This window comes from Sorex fumeus, unplaced genomic scaffold (genome assembly GCF_029834395.1).
Source record: "Sorex fumeus unplaced genomic scaffold, SorFum_2.1 ptg000003l, whole genome shotgun sequence".
NCBI lineage: Eukaryota > Metazoa > Chordata > Mammalia > Eulipotyphla > Soricidae > Sorex > Sorex fumeus.
This window is the reverse complement of record NW_026606060.1, coordinates 52,008,319-52,027,295: the sequence shown is the minus strand read 5'-3', so window position 1 is coordinate 52,027,295 and position 18,977 is coordinate 52,008,319. Positions and strand designations below refer to the sequence as shown.

Genomic DNA, 18,977 nt, shown 5'->3' with positions numbered 1-18,977 from the left:
AGATATTTATCCTTATTTTTTATGCATGTGTGCTGAAATACTTGAAGGTGAATTTGTGAATTCTGTGGAATTTACAATATACTAAGCACAAATATTGATTTTGCTCTTCATATATTATTTTCTCTACTTTTCCATTTATTTGGTATTTTTGTATGAAAGCTATTTTAAAAACGAGAACTGAGTCCTGCTAGTTCTAAAGAGGAAAACTGAAGCATTGTTTTATTGGTCCAGAAGAGAAGCAGTTAACGTATCACTGTCACTGTCACTGTCCTCCCGTTGATCATCGATTTTCTCGAGTGGGCCCAGTAATGTCTCCATTGTGACACTTGTTTTTGGCATATCAAATACGTCACAGGTAGCTTGCCAGGCTTTGCTGTGCAGACGAGATACTTTCGGTAGTTTGCCAGGCTCTCCAAGAGGGGTGGAGGAATTGAACTTGGGTCGGTCATCTTGGCTATGTGCAAGGCAAATGCCCTACCCGCTGTGCTATCACTCCAGCCCAGTTAACATGGAACGAAATTAAATGAGAGAAGAAATATCATTGAAAATTACTCTATAGGAGCCAGAGAGATAGTACAGTGGGTGGGTATTTGCCCTTTACATGGCCGACCCAGGTTCGATTCCTGGCATTCCATATGATTCCCCCAAGCACCGCCAGTAGTAATTCATGAATGCAGAGCCAAGAATAACCCCTGAGCATCACCAGGTGTGGCCCCAAAACCAAAATAATAATAATAACAATAAAGTCCTCTACAATTGCTGCTTTTTCCTTCTTATTCCCCTCTAGGCTTCTTTATGGAACCCACCGTCTTCACAGATGTGGAGGACCACATGCATCTTGCCAAAGAGGAATCCTTCGGGCCTATTATGATCATTTCTAAATTCCCAAATGGGTATGTTCCTTGTGCTCAGTTGAACAGATTCTAACTAGATCAAGTTCTTTTCCTTCTACTATTGCACTATATACATAGCATGTAGCACTGTAGCACTGTCTTCCCATTGTTCATTGATTTGCTAGAGCAGGCACCAGTAACGTCTCCATTGTGAGACTTGTTGTTACTGTTTTTGGCCTATCGAATACGCCACGGGGAGCTTGCCAGGCTCTGCTGTGTGGGCGGGATACTCTCGGTAACTTGCTGGGCTCTCCGAGAGGGCTGAGAAGATCGTTGATACAATCTCTCTCTTCTTAATTTTATGGAGATATGTTTTGCGGCTCAGCATATGGTCTATCTTGGAGAATGTTCCATGCACACTGGAGAAGAATGCGTGTTCAGCTTTTTGAGGATGAAGTGACCAAGAAATGTGTAATCTTCTACCATAAGAATAACTGACTTGCATAGGCTTTCCATGTATGAGACCCTGTGTTTGTTCCCCAATGGCAAAAAAAGAAAAAGAAATTAAGGCCCCAGAGAGATCGCACAGTGGGTAAAGGATTACCTTGTGCACAGACAATGTGGGTATGATCCCCAGAATTCTATATGACTTCTGAGTCCCCACCAGGAATGATCCCTGAGTGCAGAGCTAGGAGTAAGACCTGAGTACTACCAGGTATTGCCCCCACCCTAATAAAGGAAAGAGTAAGAGAAAATGATAACCAGATATATAATTTTTGTTTGTTTGTTTGTTTGTTTTCTTTGTGGGTCACACCCAACGATGCTCAGGGATTACTCCTGGCTCTGCACTCAGGAATTACTCCTGGCAGTGCTCAGGGGGCCATATGGGATGCTGGGATTCGACCCGGGTCGGCCGCATGCAAGGCAAATGCCCTACCCGCTGTGCTATCGCTCCAGCCCACCAGCTATATAATTTTGCTTCTTATTCTAACAGATAATCATTATAAGTCTGAGTTAATGGTTAACATTCTAGGATTTACAGGATCAGTTTTCAGCTTGATTTTGTCTCTATTGGAGTATTGGGTTTGGGGGCCAGGAGTGCTCAGGGCATACTCCTAGCTTTATGCTTAGGGGTCACTCTTAACGATGCTCAGAAAACCATCTACAGTGCCAAGAATTGAGTCAGGGTGGGTCACGTGCAAGGCGAGCACCCTAACCCCCATACTAAATCTCCAGCCCAAACTTTAGGTTTTGAACATTCGACATTAGAAACGACTCTGGAACAAGGGGAAGAACAAAACTCATTTTAATATTCAGAGTTTGTAGGAAGGATGCGACTGTGAAACTCAATTTTCTTCAGGAAAGATTGCTTCTGTTATAGGAGATTACGCCCTCCTCCAACACTCAATATTGGACTTTTTATAGAAATAATGTGGACGACATGGAGGCTATAAATTTTTATAATCACCATATAGAAATGATATATTGGCATATACGGACTTATTATAATATTATAATTTATTACTGTTAATTATATACTGGCTTTTTATAGTATGTAAAACGTTATGTGTTTAGCAAAGAGGAACAGATGGTAACTGAGCTCATCGAAGAATATTTATTACAATAGACTCCCCTGGTATGATGTGCAAAATTCTTCAGAATGCCAACTTTAATTTTCTTGAGAAAGTAGAAAGTGGCAGGGACTGGAGAGATGATTCAGTGGATAAGGCACCTCCCTCACACACAGCTGACCCAAATTCACTCCCCAGCATCCCACATAGTCCCCTATGCACCTCCCGTTGATCATCGATTTGCTCGAGCGGGCCCAGTAACGTCTCCATTGGAGACTTTGTTGTTACTGTGTCTGGCATATCGAATACGTCATGGGGAGCTTGCCAGGCTCTGCTGTGCGGGTGAGATCCTCTCGGTAGCTTGCTGGGTTCTTCAAGAGGGGTGGAGGAATCGAACTCGGGTCGGCCATGTTGGCTGCGTGCAAGGCAAACGCCCTACCCGCTGTGCTATTGCCTTGCACGCAGACAACATGGCCAACCCCTATGCACCATCAGGAATAATTCCTGAGTTCAGAGTCAGCAGTAACCTGTGAGCACTGCTGGGTGTGCCACCCCACTCCAAACAAATAGAAAGTGGCTGATATCAGAATAGAGGAGAGTTCAGGTCTTCTTGGCTTCTTGGATAGACACATTGTAAGCATCTTTGGCTGGAGAGAAGGTACCACGCTGTTATTTTGTCACAACATTGGAGAATACCCTGCTTTGCTCTGGCCTTACAGAAGTCACAGTTCCTGTGACCCAGGTGCCCCTCATCAAGATGGGGCCAGACAAGGAGATGAGCAGCTCATACAGAGGACTGAGGCAGGAGGGTGCAAGGGGGCAGAGGCTGATTTCTGGGTGTGGTCAGCCAGCCAGCTAGGGCCAGGGCCTCACTCACTCTGCCCTTCTTGTAAAATTGGTTTGTTCATCATACCTGCCCTTTTTTGGGGGGGGGGTTACACCCAGTGATGCATAGGGGTTACTCCTGACTCTGCACTCAGGAATCACTCCTGGTGGTGCTCAGGGGACCACATGGGATGCTGGGAATTGAACCCGGGTCAGACACATGCAAGGCAAACACTCTACCCGCTGTGCTATTGCTCCAGCCCCAATACCTGCCTTTTTTTTATGTGGTCATTCTGAGGATGAAAAAAGTCCAAGCATCTGCCGCTGGGACCATTATTGCATCGTTAGCTTGTTGTCACATGCACTGTGAAGCCGCGAATGTGGCTGCCCCTGGAAGCACTGACAAGGAGCCCATCTTGGCCAGCCCATCAGCCTCCACAGCCCCAGTCTGTGCAGAGTTTCAAGAAGCCGGAGTTTTAGCAGACACCCCCATCCGCTCCCCACCCCAGCCACCTGCGCCCACCAACCTCCAGCCCACAATAGTGGAGCTTCAAGCCTCCCTGGGAAGATTCTTCAGGGTGACCCAACTCTGAAACCTGAGCTGCCTCTCCGCTCACTCAGCACCAAGAGCCTCCCCTTCCATTTTGGAGTAGAGCTCTCAGTGCGAGAACACTCGAGGCAGTCCTTAGCGTGTATTTCCTGGCCATGGTGTAGAAAATGTATGTCCTACATGTCTACATGGCACATGCCAAGGGGAGAGACTTGCTTGACATGAGCATTGGAACTGGCCCCCTCAGAGAGATGACTGAGCTTGTGTGCCTGGCATACAGACCCATGGGGTCGGTCCAAAGCCTGCCCACCCAATGCACGGGATTCCCTCACTCGACTTTTTTTAGCACTGTAGCTCTGTCCTCCTGTTGTTCATCGATTTTGTCGAGCGGGCCCAGTAACGTCTCCATCCTGAGACTTGTTGTTACTGGTTTTGGCATATCAAATATGTCACAGGTAGCTTGCCAGGCTTTGCCGTGCGGGAGAGATACTCTTGGTTGCTTGCTGAGCTCTCTGACAGGGGTGGAGGAATCAAACTTGGGTCGGCCGAGTGGGCCACGTGCAAGGCAAACGCCCTACCCGACCCACTGTGCTATACTCTCTCTCCAGCTGCTACAGCCTCAGGGTATGAGGCACTATCCCTGGAACCAGGACATAGGATACTGTTTAGGGGACAGGTAGGCATGCTCCTGACCTGGGTTTGATCCCTGGCTCCTTATGGTCCCCAGAGCCTAATCAGGGAGTTCCCAACACTGCAGACCCCAGGCAGCGTCAGATCTTCTGGCCGTTGCGTTGAGCCAATGGCCTGGTTGGCTGAGAATTACGGGTAGGGCCCCCCCAGACCTCCTGAGCATCACTGGGGAGGTCTCCCCGCCCCCACAAAGAAAAATATTCCTACCCTTCATCCCCTCCCCATAATCTCTAGTCTAGTTGAGAGGGGAAAGGCAAACGTACAACACACTGAACTGGAGAACAATGTGCCGGATTTATAGAGGACTTCTTTTTTTTTCTTTTGGGGTCACACCCAGTGATGCACAGGGGTTTCTCCTGGTCCATGCACTCAGAAATCACTCTTGGCAGTGCTTGGGGGACCATATGGGATGCTGGGAATTGAACTTGGGTCGGCCACCTGCAAGGCAAACGCCCTACCCGCTGTGTTATTGCTCCATCCCCATATAGAGGACCTGTTGAGCTTTACTGGCCCCATGTTCCAGGAACACTTAATTCATTTCATCCTCTCAACAGTAGGATTATTTTCATTGCATCTTTTATTAGCATTTGCTTGTGTGTGTGTGTGTGTGTGTGTGTGTGGTGTGTGTGTGTGTGTGTGTGTGTGAGAGAGAGAGAGAGAGAGAGAGAGAGAGAGAGAGAGAGAGACCCAGCGATGTTCAGGGGTTACTCCTACTCCTGGCTCTGAATTTAGGAATTATTTCTGCCTCGGGGGACCATATGAGATGCTGGGGATTGAACCCTGGTGGTCTGTTGCCAGGCAAACGCCCTACCCACTGTACTATCTCCCCAGCCCTAGTTTTTCCATTTTTAGCAGGATAAACAAAGGTGGAAAGGAAGGGGGAATGAGGGCATTCACCCCAAGTCACCCACACGATCTGGCTGTGAGCCCCATTCTCAAGAGGGCAAAGCACTGAGCAAGCTTCAACTGTGAAAGTGTACCTACTAAGTGGGCCAAGTGGGGTGCTCTTAGACTGTACCTAAAATAGGGGCACAGGGAAAGGGGGGCAGTGGGGGAGTCTTTAAAGAGAACTAATGAATAAGGTTTAAAATAAAAAAAAAAAAGAATAAGATTAGATTTGTTTTAAGGTGTTGCAGGCTGGGGAGGTAGTCCAGGCATTTGGATGCATGCCTTGCACACAGCCAACCCTGGTTCAATCCCCGTCATTGCATGTAGTTCCCCAGGCACCACCAGGAGTGATGCCTCAGCACAGAGCCAGGAGTCAGCTCTAAACACTGCAGAGTGTGGCTCAAATCACAAAACCAATGGCAAAAACAACAACAAAAGCACTGTCACTGACACTATCACTGTCCCTGTCCTCCCGTTGTTTATCGATTTGCTCGAGCGGGCCCAGTAATGTCTTCATTGTGAGACTTGTTGTTACTGTGTCTGGCATATCGAATACGTCCCAGGGAGCTTGCCAGGCTTTGCTGTGCGGGTGAGATACTCTCGGTAGCTTGCTGGGCTCTCCAAGAGGGGCGAAGAAATCGAACTTGGGTTGGCCGTGTCAGCCATGTGCAAGGTAAACACCCTACCTGCTGTGCTATTGCTCCAGCCTAACATAGTGTAGCGGTTATGATGTCTGCTTTACATGCAGAAGGTTCTGGGTTCGAGCCCCAGTGGAACTATGCGGTGGTAACAAAATGCAAAAAATGTTGCATGCTGTGTTTGGAAAATAGAATACTAGAGTTGTTAATGTTGAATTAGGTCTTTGGGTGTAGGCCTGCAGTATTTCATTTGTAAAAAATGTAAGTATAGGGGCTGGAGCAATAGCACAGTGGGTAGGGCATTTGCCTTGCACACAGCCGACCCAGGTTCGATTCCCAGCATCCCATATGGTCCCCTGAGCATCGCCAGGTGTGACCCTAAAAGCAGAAAAAAAAATGTAAGCATATCAGCAGGAATGCTTCTCTGTTTCTAGCATGGAGGGCAACAAATAGGGCATGACACAAACGCGCTTGCTTTGTCTTGATGGTATGTGACATCTTCCTAAAAACACCTTGCAGGGACATTGATGGTGTGTTGCAGCGAGCGAACAATACAGAGTACGGCCTGGCGTCCGGGGTTTTCACCCGGGACATAAATAAAGCGCTGTATGTGAGTGAGAAACTGGATGCAGGAACAGTGTTTATTAACACCTACAACAAGACGGACGTGGCGGCCCCTTTTGGTGGAGTGAAGCAATCTGGCTTTGGCAAAGACCTAGGTAGGTGGGCTTGGTGGGATGGGTGCTGCTAGCTGCTTCTCAGGCAGGGAAGCTGCCCCATGTTGTTTCCAAAAACCTGACTTTAGCACGGCTGGATCTGCATCCTCTAAGATGTCGTAAGGCTGAACATTCTTAGTGATTATAACAAGAAGGAAGGAAGGAAGGAAGGAAGGAAGGAAGGAAGGAAGGAAGGAAGGGAGGGAGGGTGAAAGGGAGGGAGAAGGAAGAAAAGAGAGGGGAGGGGAGGAGGGGGAAGAAGGAAGAAAGGGGGAGAGCAGGGGGAAGGGAGAAGGCAGGGAGGACAGAAGGAAGCAAAGAAGGACTCTCAGGCCAGTGCTCTACATAAAGGAAGCAGACTCCAGTTTCTTCTAATCTTCAGGTGATTCAAGTGATTTCAGAAGTTTGGGACGCACTGCCCTGGGCCACCTTCCCTTAACTGAGCCCTGTGACAGTCTTGCATGGTCTGGGACAGCGGCCTCCACGTCCTCTGTGAACATGGCCGTCACCTGCTTCTCTCTTCCCCAGGGGAGGAAGCGCTCAACGAATACCTCAAGACCAAGACGGTGACGCTGGAGTACTAGAGCGAGGCACTCCCCAGAGACACTCGGGTTCAGCACCTCGCCCCACCTCTCAGGGGGTACCGCAGCCTCCAGCCCAGACAAATGTTCTTGGACCTGGATGAGGCCACACGTGGGTGCACTGCCATCGTGCCGGGTACTTCTAAGGCCCCCTTCCACCGTGGAATCATTTGTTCTTGTTGACTCTGTTATGTACCACCCATGGATTTAAAAAAAATTTTTTTTTAATTGAATCACTGACTGGAGCAATAGCACAGCAGGTAGGGTATTTGCCTTGCACTCGGCCGACATGGCCAACCAGGGTTCTGATTCCTCCACCCCTCTCAAAGAGCCCAGCAAGCTACCGAGAGTATCTCGCCCGCAGGGCAGAGCCTGGCAAGCGTATTCGATATGCAAAACACAGTAACACAAAGTCTCACAATGGAGACGTTACTTGGCCCACTAGAGTAAAATTGATGGACAATGGGAGGACGGTGCTACAGTGCTACACTGTGAGATACACAGTTACAAAGTTGTTCGTGATTGGGTGTCAGTCATACAACACTCAACACCCATCCCTTCACCAGTGCACATTTCCTACCACCAGTATTCCTAGTTTCCCTCCTGCCACCCCCATGCCCATCCTCGATTTTGAAACTGCTAAGCTGCTTCCTGTTTTCAGCCTCAGAATGGTTATTTGTCTTGAAATGACCACTTGGGCCTTTCTGCGGGGGCAGAGGACATGTCCCTTGTGACAGGCCTCGGGGACAATACCTGGCAACACCTCTGTGCCAGGGTTCTCCTGACAGCACAGCCACCCATTGTGTAGGGCCCTGGGGATCACAAGAACCAACGGGGGGAGGAGGGTTATTTTTCTTTGTTTGTTTTTGGGTCACACTCGGTGATGCACAGGGTTTACTCCTGACTCTGCACTCAGGTATTACTCCTGGCGGTGCTCAAGGGACCATATGGGATGCTGGGAATTGAACCCAGGTTGACTGCTTGCGAGGCAAATGCCCTACGCACTGTGCTATCGCTCTAGCCCCCAAGATTGTTTTTTTTTAAAAAAAAAAAAACCTTGTCTATAATTTTGCTCTCGAGGGACAGTTCATCCCCTAATGAATGTGAGGGAAATTTCTTTTTCCCTCCTGTTTGGAAATAAGATACATCTATATGCCTTTGGTGTTCTGTTTTCCAGCCCACTGTGAAGGGTGACCATCCTAAAAGCGCTTCTTGAGTAAATACTGCGTCCGAAGCGTGATGCTGTATTCTGAGATATAGACCAACTGCAATGATGTGCCCTTGATATCCAAGGGCTTAGATGCTGGGAAATAGTTCCTAGTGGGAACATGGGAGTCTGAGACAGAGCCATGCATGGGGCTGTCCTGTAAGAGACTGTGAAGGCAGTGGAAAGCAAACTGCCTTAGAGGCTGATCCAGGTCATCCCCTCCAGGTCTGTGAATTTGAAAAAGTTGTGCAACTTCTCTCAACCTCTGTTGCCTTTCCCATGAAAGAGGGGGGTGGGGCACCTTCCTTATGCGAGGGGCCTTCTTTTTTTTTTTTTTTTTTTACAATTTGTATATATTTTGGGGCTGGCATGTTAGTGCAGCAGGTAGTGCATTTACCTTGCACGCGGCTGACCTGGGTTCAATTCCCAGCATCCCATATGGTTTCCTGAGCACCACCAGGAGTAATTCCTGAGTGCAGAGCCTGGAGTAACCCCTTGTGCATCGGCCAGGTGTGACCCAAAAAGGGGAAAAAAAAAAAACACATTAGAGTATCTCGCCCGCACGGCAGAGCCTGGCAAGCTCCCTGTGACGTATTCGATATGCCAGACACAGTAACAACAAAATCTCCAATGGAGACGTTACTGGGCCCGCTCGAGCAAATCGATGAACAGCGGGAGGGCCTTTACCTTTACCTTACCTATTTTCATAAAGTAGTTCACAATAGTTCATTGCAGATAATATTCAAACACTAATCCCACCACCGAGCACCTTCCCACCACAATAAGAGGGAAGTGTGTGAAGGTTGTTGTGTTTCATTCTGGAGCCATTTAAGCCCGTATATAAGAGAATACAAGCAAGTATGTTAAAACCAAACAAATGTGTGCTACTTTTGGTACTTAAATAGGCTAGAGTATAAGAGGAAATTATATATTATAACAGGAAATTCTGCGGCGCTCTCTTCTGGGAGCTTTAGTTTATAGTCTCTGGGTCTTGTCTGTTGAGAGTACATGGTGCCGGGGGCAGTTTGTGGGTGTGACTGCCAAGCTACTGGAAAACTGGGGGTCTGGGGAGGAGGAGGCCCAGTCCTGATCTGAGTGGGCTTGGGAATCTCAGTCATGGGTCCCGCATACCTGGGTTTTTTTGCTGGTTCTCACTTGGGTGAGGCTCATCCGAGCATGTGAACGGTGGCCAGCCGCCAAGGCCTTCTGTTGAGGCTCTTCAGTGCAACCTTGGAAGCCCCTTAGACTGTGCCTGGTTCCCTTGGGCTGCCACGTGAATGGTTTCCCCATCCCTCTTTGAAACCGATAGTGAGAGTCTTGAACCTGATGAATCCATTCATCTTCCCACGGCACTTTCTGTCACCGTCAACTCCAGTTCTCTTTCTCTCGTATCCTGTATTGGCATGGCACCTGGAGCAGCAGCACTGGGAGGCTCCAGGGGATGATGGCACGGCAAGGGGTGCTGGCCTTCTGCGGTCACTCCTCCTGCACGGGACACCTCATCATCGAGCTTTCCCACTCCACCCCCTGCCCTGATTCTGCCACTTGCTGGCTGTATGATGCCCAATATCTCAGGTGACAGCTAAAAGGTGGGACTAAAATCCCACCTCGTTTTCCAGTGGGTTAAAACACATGCCACCTTTCAGGAAGTCTACAGTCTGCACTCAGGGAATGGAAACTGTTGGTCCCTGGAAGGTGCACAGAATTGCACCTTGTCAAGACAAAAATAGTAGAGCTGGAGAGACAGCATGGTGCTTAAGGCACTTGTCTTGCGTGTGGTTTGAATCATTGTATGGTCCTCAAGCACTGCTTGGGCTGGAGCGATAGTACAGCGGTAGGGCATTTGCCTTGCATGCAGCCGACATGGCTGACCCGAGTTCGATTCCTTCGCCCCTCTCGGAGAGCCCAGCAAGTTACCGAGAGTATCTCGCCCGCATGGCAAAGCCTGGCAAGCTACTTGTAACATATTCGATATGCCAAACACAGTAACAATGAGTCTCACAATGGAGACATCACTGGGCCCGCTCAAGCAACGGGAGGACAGTGACAGTGACAGTGACAAGCACTTTTGGGAATGCTTAAAGATCATAATCACAGAGCCAGGAATCACCCTCCCCTCAAAAAATACTTAACTGATAAATTATCACCATCCAACTGGAAGTTGAGTCCCTAAATCATGAAAGTCTCTAGAAGATGGTTAGATCAATTCAATGGTTAATTTAAAAAAAAAAAAAGAAGTACTATTGTTACATAATTTAGGTAATAAGTTTACAACCGGGTTAACATTTATGCTTTAATCCTTTAAACTATAGCTTCAGTCTAACACATTTCCGATTGCTTTGACTTTGAAGAACTCTGGGGTCAGGAATGTGACTCAGCAGTGGAGTACTTGCCTTGCATGTGTTGGCTGTGATCCCAGGACCTCAAAAACTAAAAAGCAAACAACCACCAAATCAAAGGCAAGACACAATGAAAGGGAAGCATGGAAGCGGGCCTCATCCTGGGGTGATGGGGTGAAGAAGTTAGGCCTGCCAGCATTTTTTAAATTTAGTTGTAGCTCATTTTCCATCAGAGCTTGGTGCAGCTGAAATTCTAAATTGAAATGTACGATTTTGGGATCCAAAGTGACAGTTCATACCTGGATAAAATGGCAAAGGCCTCATTTGGAAAGAAATCACCTTTTAGTACAATGTTTTCACATGTTCTGTGTGATTTAAGAGCTCCCATTACTAAAGATTGATGCTAGATAAATTGGCAAACAAATGTGCCTATGCTGAAAAGCTTTCACCCTGTAATGGTAAGCTCAGGGCCCATGGTTTTTTTTTTTTTATCTTCTCTGGGCTACAGACCTTTACTGAGAATATCTGTTCAAATCTATGGATCCTATTGGGGCTGAAGAGATCATTCAGTGGGTAGGGTGCTTGCCAGGCATGTGGTCAACTCGAATTTGATCCCCGATATCCCACACAGTCCCCCAAAGTACCACCAGGCACTCCTTCAGAGTGCAGAGCCAGGAGGAATTCCTAGTATAGCCAGGTGTGGTCCCCAAACAAAAATAAACCATTAAAAAAAAAAACTATGGATCCCAGCACCATGCCCACCCATACACACATATTTTCATCTCCCAAGTTCAGATACACACACATATGCTGGAAATCGCTCTGAGATGCACAGATGCACAGACCTGCTAAGGGCCCAGCTTCTGCCCTAGAGAGAGAATTCCCTTTTCCTGTAGCAAGTTCTAACATACTTAACTGGCTTGAGTTTTTATATCTGACTGCTGCTAGGAATCAAAGGCTCCGTGAAATTGAAAATTACCAGTGAATTTGAAGTGGAACATAATGACCCACAACCGAGTAAGTGATTAAATTATCACGCTGAGTAATTACATTATCACCGCCACTGACAATCCCAGTTTTTTGCTAAACTTAAGCTGTGATCAGACCAATAGCAGAGTGAGGTGTGGCTGCTGTAAATATTCCTGTTTTCATTTCTTTTCTGCTCTCCTTGCCATGTTTGGGGGTTCACACCCAGTGGTGCTCAGCTAGTGTGTGTGTGTGTGTGTGTGTGTGTGTGTGTGTGTGTGTGTATGTGTGTGTGTAAGTGCAGGCATGTGAACAGTTCTGGGGATTGAACCCAAGGTCTCACAGATGCAAGGCATGTGTCCTACCAGAGCTGCATTCTGGCCCCAGTTCTTTTTTTTTTTCCTTAAATTTTTATTAGTGAAACACCATAAGGTATAGTTGTAGACTTACAAATTTTTGTGCTTGGCTTTCAGTTATACAATGATCATCCCCACCAGTGCCCATTCTCCACTACCACTAATCCCAGTATCCCTCCTACACCCCATTCCCCCCACCCTCCCATCCCCCCCTACCTCTGTGGCAGGGCATTCCCCTTTGTTCTCTCTCTCCTTTTGAGTGCTATGGTTTGCAAAAGAGACATTGAGTAGCAATCATGTCCGGTCTATAGTCTACTCTCATCACACATCTCCCATCCTGAGAGGAACCTCCAAACACCATTTATTTGGTGCTCCCTTCTCTATCTGAGCTGCCTTTTCCCCTAGCTTGTGCAGCTGCTGGCCCCAGTTCTGAATCCCTTTCCTGAGGAGGAAATTATCCGCCTTCCTAACTGATGTGACCTCCAGGAGCAGCGTTTCTGTCAATATTAGCGGCTGTCATTTACTGAGGGCCTCTTGTGTTCTTTTAGACGTTATAATAAATCACATAGAAATTCATGACTATAGCTGTCTTAATTAGGATAAATTCTTAGCAGCGAACTTCCTGGGTCAAAGCTTATCTGTAATTTCATAATCCTCTCATATTCTGCCACCACTGTGTGTTAATCTTAGAGCATAATAATGCCCGTCCCCCCCCCGCCCAGGGCTGGAGCAATAGCACAGCAGGTAGAGTGTCTGCCTTGCATGCTGCCAACCCGGGTTTGATTCCCAGCATCCCATATGATCCCCCGAGCACCACCAGGATTAATTTCTGAGTGCATGAGCCAGGAGTAACCCCTGTGCATCTCCGGGTGTGAGCTAAAAAGCAATAATAATAATAATAATAATAATAATAATGCCCCCCACCCCTTTCCAAACACTGTCCTAAGTTCATGTGAGTAAATTCATTACTTACCCGGACCCTCTAAAGAACGGACTGTTATCCTTACAGGTGCAAAAACTGAGCTAAGTGGCCTGTAGGTAGATTTGACCCAGTCAGCTTCTGTGCTGGCTCTTGCCCTAGTGACTCGTGGGTTCTCAAAGGCTGTGTGTTGCTGCCTGAGTCTAGAATCTGACAATTATCTTTGGTTTGAGAGTCCAATCCCATGGTGCTGCCGTGCTACTCCCAGATCAGGGCATAGGGGCTGTTCCTGAGGTTCCACGTCGTGCTGAGGTCGATCCTGGGGTCCCTCCATGCAAAGCAAGTGCTCCAGCCCTTTGCACTAGCTCCTTGGCCCCGAGCAGACTGTCCCTGAATGTGGGCCTTGAAACACCCAAAACCATAATAAAGGAGCTAGGAGAGTAGCGCTTCAAAGTTCTCACAAGACAGAGAATTAGCTTATAGGGTGTCGTGATGGGTGTCTTGATGGTCATTTCAAAGCACAAATAGAGGAACAATTCAGATGCTATACATTTGAAACGAAGATATCATTAAAACAACATGTCCATTAAACATGTGCGATAGCACAGCAGTAGGGCGGTTGCCTTGCATGCAGCCAACATGGCCGACCCGAGTTTGATTCCTCTGCCCCTCTCGGAGAGCCTGGCAAGCTACCGAGAGTATCTTGCCCGCAGGGCAGAGCCTGGCAAGCTACCCGTGACGTACTCGATATGCCAAACACAGTAACAACAAAGTCTCCAACGGAGACGTTACTGGGCCTGCTCGAGCAAATAGAACAACGGGAGGACAGTGACAGTGACAATGACAGTCCATTAAAACAATAAAAAGGGTCCAGAGCAAGAAGATAAATGGAGGGCTTTTGCCTTGCCCAAAGCTGACTGGGTTCAATCCCCAGCACCACACCCTTTGCCCTGCCATGAGTGATCCTTGAGTGAAGAGCCAGGACTAAACTCTGAGCACCGCTGGGCGTGGCTCAAAAACCAAAAAATAATGTTTAAAAGACCCCAATCAGTGCATTTATTATGCCACAAGTCCAGTGATAGTTTGGCTTACAAGGTTATTGATGCTGCAACTCAATGACATTCCATCGGCTCTCCTCTGCTGATTACTCCAGAGTTGACATCAGTTATGGTCTCTCAACAGAGAATAGATCATCATAAAATATCCATCCAGTTCTTTCTTCCAAAAGAAGAAAGAAACCATATCTTCATATACCTCCTTTTTAAGAATGAGACGGGGCTGGAGCAATAGCACAGCAGGTCGGGCGTTTGCCTTGCACGCAGCCAACGTGGCTGACACAGGTTCGATTCCCAGCACCCCATATGATCCCCTGAGCACCGCCAGGAGCAATTCCTGAGTGCATGAGCCAGGAGTAACCCCTGAGCATCGCCGGGTGTGACCCAAAAAGCAAAAAAAAAAAAAAAAAGAATGAGACATGTCTATCTTTCCCTATTCTACTCACAGGATGTTCCTTGGTCCTCATTGGGATACTTTGTTTTATGACCATTTCCAGCCCAACCCCTGACTCGTTGGTAGGCGCACACAGATGGTGGAGAATCAATCACAGTTCGAATAGGAAATTTTCAGAGAAAGTGTATCAATTACATTTACCCTGGGCTGGAGAGATAGTACAGTGGGTAGGGCACTTGCCTTGCATATTCCATCCCTGGCATCCGATATGGTCCCCTGAGCATCACCAGGAGTGATTCCTAAGTGCAGAGCCAGGAGTAACTCCTGAGCACTGGTAGGTGTGCCCCCCAGACAAAACAACTTGTCTCCACTTTCTCAGCACTATGGCCACAGGTGTTTCATTTGATCCCACTTTTTAAGATGGAAAGGAACCTCCAAACAGTGCTCAGCGAGCCAGAGTGTATCATTCCCAGTTACCCAGTCTACCAGGCAGGCTGATTCAGTCCTTGGGGGATCTGTAGGACTATATCTGGTGGTGCTGACTGGAGGGGGTACCCATGTGATACAAGATTCTAGCACAGCTCCAGTTCAGTGGACCCTGACCACTGAAGTATCTCCCTGGGCCCTTGATCACACACATATTAAGGTGAATTATTGCCATAAAGAATGGCGAGGTGGAGGAGGGGGACGGAGATTAACAGTGGAATGAACGGCACTCTGGTAAGCACTGAAGAAAAATACAAACGATGACTTAACTTCTCTTCTAATCTTCCCTAATACAGTAGTGGATGGGCTGGAGCGATAGCACAGCAGGTAGGGCGTTTGCCTTGCACGCAGCCAGCCCGGCCAAGCCGGGTTCGATTCCTCCGCCCCTCTCGGAGAGCCCGGCAAGCTACCGAGAGTATCTTCGCCCGCACGGCAAAGCCTGGCAAGCTCCCCGTGACTTATTCGATATGCCAAACACAATAACAACAAGTTTCACGATGGAGATGTTACTGGGCCTACTTGAGCAAATCGATGAACAACAGGAGGACCGTGACTGTGACAGTTGTGGATATAAACAATTTCACTAGGCGTTTTTTTTTTTCCAGAAGAAACTTATCTGATGCACAGTGAAAGTGTTGAGGGGGTAGATGGGAGGTTTATTCATAAAGAAGTTGCTTCCCTCACATTAAACTTTCTGACTTTTTTTTAGTGAAGCAAGTTATTCATTTATTTTTCTTTCAAAGAGCCATGATTTACAAAATAACTGATAGTTGCATTTTAGGCATACAACACCAATCCCTCCACCAATGTCAACTTCCCTGCACCAGTGTTATCAGATTCCTTCCCCACTCCAACTCCTACTCCACTAACGGTTAACTTGACAGGCACCTTACAAAATTCCACTGGTTGCCACTAAGATGGAAGTTCTGTTGAGTCTGTGCTTTGGGTACCTGGCTTGACCCCTCACTCATCATCGGTATGACAAGCCCTGACGCCCGTTAACCCATCACTTCTTGCTCACGTCTCCCCTTGATTTCTTTCCTTCTCTCTCCTTCTCTCTGAACACTTGGGTCAAGGATGCTCTAAGCATCCCCCTTCTAATACATTTCCTCATCCAGTTATTCTATATTTCACAAATAAGAGAACATCCTGTGTTTGTCTTTCTTCTTCTAGCTTATTTCACTCAACATGAGATCTTCCAGTTTCCAACCATGTTGCAGCAAATCACTTAATTTCATCGTTCCTAAAGCAAGGTAGTTATTATTGAAACTTGACTTAGAAAGGTGTGTGACCCAAAAGGAGAAAGAGAACAAAAGGGAATGCCCTGCCATAGAGGCAGGGTGGGATGGGGGGGATGGGGGGGTGGGAGAGATACTGGGATCCATGGTGGTGGGAAATGGGCAATGGTGGAGGGATGGGTATTTGATCATTGTATAATTGAAATCCAAGCACAAAAATTTGTAAGTCTACAACTGTACCTCATGGTGTTTCACTAATAAAAAGAAAAAAAAAGAATTAAAAAAAAAGAAAGAAAGGTGTGTGAGAGGGGAAGAAGCACATGTTTGAGAGAGAACAAAAACTTCTCCAGAGTGGAAAAAAAAACATTTTTTTAAAAAATGTGGCGTGGCATCTTTGAAGATACCATTAGCTGAGATCAGCACCAGGAGGATTACTCCATAACTTAGAGGCCAGCCGGGTATCCTAGAGGAAAGGGCAGTTCAGATAGAGAAGGGAGCACCAAATAAAGGATGTTTGGAGGATCCTCCCAGGAGGGGAGATGCATGTCGAAAGTAGACTATGGACTGAACATGTTTGCCACTCAATGCCTCTTTTGCAGACCACAACACCCAAAAGGAGAGAGAGAACACAGGGGACTGCCCTGCCACAGAGACAGGGGGGATGGGGGATGGGGGTGGGAGGGATATTATCCATGGTGGTGGAAAATGGGCACTGGTGGAGGGATGGGTATCTGATCATTGTATAATTGAAACCAAAGCACAAAAAATTGTAAATCTACAACTGTAAAAAAAAATAAAATAAAATAAAGGGAAAAAAAAACCTAAAAAACATAGAAAATCATGTGAGAACATGGACTTGAGCAAGACACACTTTCTGACTTTTTAACTGGCCACGGAGCTGCAGAAAGATGGGAATCTCCAACTGAAAGAGTCGCTTCACCACCCTTGGCAAGAGCAGAACTGGTCTCCAAAGGCTGCTGGAGCTCGGAGCTGGTCCCAAGGCAGTGGTAGCGACCTTCCCACATGGTAGGGCAAACTGCTGAGACAAAACTGCTTTTTAATCAAAGTATCACATACTTCTACTGCAGATGCTACATGCACAACTCAAAACGTTTTTCTTTGTTAAACATAAACACTAGAGGCTCAGGAAGAACTATTGTTCCCTCAGCCAATTTGATAAGAAACTTGTTCCCATTTATCTTTGATAAATGGAGTTGAATGTCTCTTTTCTGGGAATCCACTGTTCTGTGTTCCCTGTTCTTTCTCTCTTTGTTGGGGGTGGGGGTGGGGGCCAGCTAGAAGTTCTCAGGGGCTATTCCAGGTGATGCTTGAGGTGGTGCCAGGGATCTGAACTGGGTTGGCCACATGCCAAGCAAACACTTTAATCCCTGGACCATCTCTCCAGCTTGGGCCGTTTCACTTTCAAAGTAGCAGTCCTTATTTTGCTAATTTGAAACTACACTAATGACTCTCTAAGAACAGTATGTACTAATGACTCTCACTTTATATGCTAATATTTTCCCCACTTTAACCTCTTTTTGCTCGAGCGGGCCCAGTAACGTCTCCATTGGAGACTTTGTTGTTACTGTGTCTGGCATATCGAATACTCTCGGTAGCTTGCCGGGCTCTCCGAGAGGGGCAGAGGAATCGAACTCGGGTCGGCCATGTTGGTCCGCGTGTAAGGCGAACGCCCTACCCGCTGTGCTATCGGGCTGGAGCGATAGCACAGCGGGTAGGGCGTCTGCCTTGCATGCAGCCAACATGGCCGACCCGAGTTCGATTCCTCCGCCCCTCTCGGAGAGCCCGGCAAGCTACTGAGAGTATTCGATATGCCAGACACAGTAACAACAAAGTCTCCAATGGAGACGTTACTGGGCCCGCTCGAGCAAATCGACGATCAACGGGAGGGCCTTTACCTTACCTTTACCTAACCTCTTTTTAATTTTGCTACCCACTAGTTAATATTAATGGGGAAGAGTTCTCTGCTCTTTTCCTTTGTGGTTTTTTTCCCCCTTCCATTTTTTTAATTATTATTTATTGAACCACCGTGAGAACAATTACAAAGCTTTCAGGTTTAAGTCTTGGTCATACAATAATCAAACACCCATCCCTTCACCAGTGCATATTTTCCACCACCAAGAACCCCAATATACCCCCCATCCCACCCTTCCCCATGCCTGTGAGGAAGATGATTTCCACTTAACTCTCTCTACATTCATGATTTCGACAAAAGATGCACCATTATTATTTGGAATTCCCCCCAACAATCAAACCTGCTGAAAAGGCATCATGGAGTAATTTGGTTTCTATTGTTGGTTATGAAGACCATATGATGTCACCGGCCACTATTGTGGCCACACGATTTTGGATTTCTGATATTTTACTAAGTCTGGAGGGATTCCTGCCAAAAGTTGCATAGTTCCGAGATTGGTTTGTGTGCCTCTGGGTCCGTGGCCGTGCCAGAGAGACGCTCGTTGGGGGGCAACTCGTGGTCTCGGCGGGGAGGGAAGGACATGCCGGTTCCGCCTCCCATCCCATGAGGCCACAGTTGCCCTGTCACTGCTGGCTCATACCTGGCTATCCAATTCCCCCTTCTATGTTACAAAGAGACCCATCTCATGAGATGGGTCTCATTCTCCTAAAGAGCCTTGAATATAATCTCAGGGCTAGGATGAAAGAGACGTTACTGGGGTCTGCTCGAGGCAATCGACGAATAACAGGATGA

General features: G+C 47.3%; 1 protein-coding gene across 1 annotated transcript in view; it reads left to right on the top strand.

Moving 5' to 3' along the window:
- Positions 1-7,322, top strand: part of ALDH1L2 (aldehyde dehydrogenase 1 family member L2) — a 53,821-nt gene extending 46,499 nt beyond the window's left edge. The window contains exons 21-23 of the mRNA XM_056116927.1: positions 788-893; positions 6,515-6,714; positions 7,240-7,322. Coding sequence (XP_055972902.1) covers positions 788-893; positions 6,515-6,714; positions 7,240-7,295 — 362 coding nt within the window. The 3' untranslated portion in view covers positions 7,296-7,322. The remainder of the gene's footprint in view (positions 1-787; positions 894-6,514; positions 6,715-7,239) is intronic.
- Positions 7,323-18,977: the final 11,655 nt, after the last annotated feature.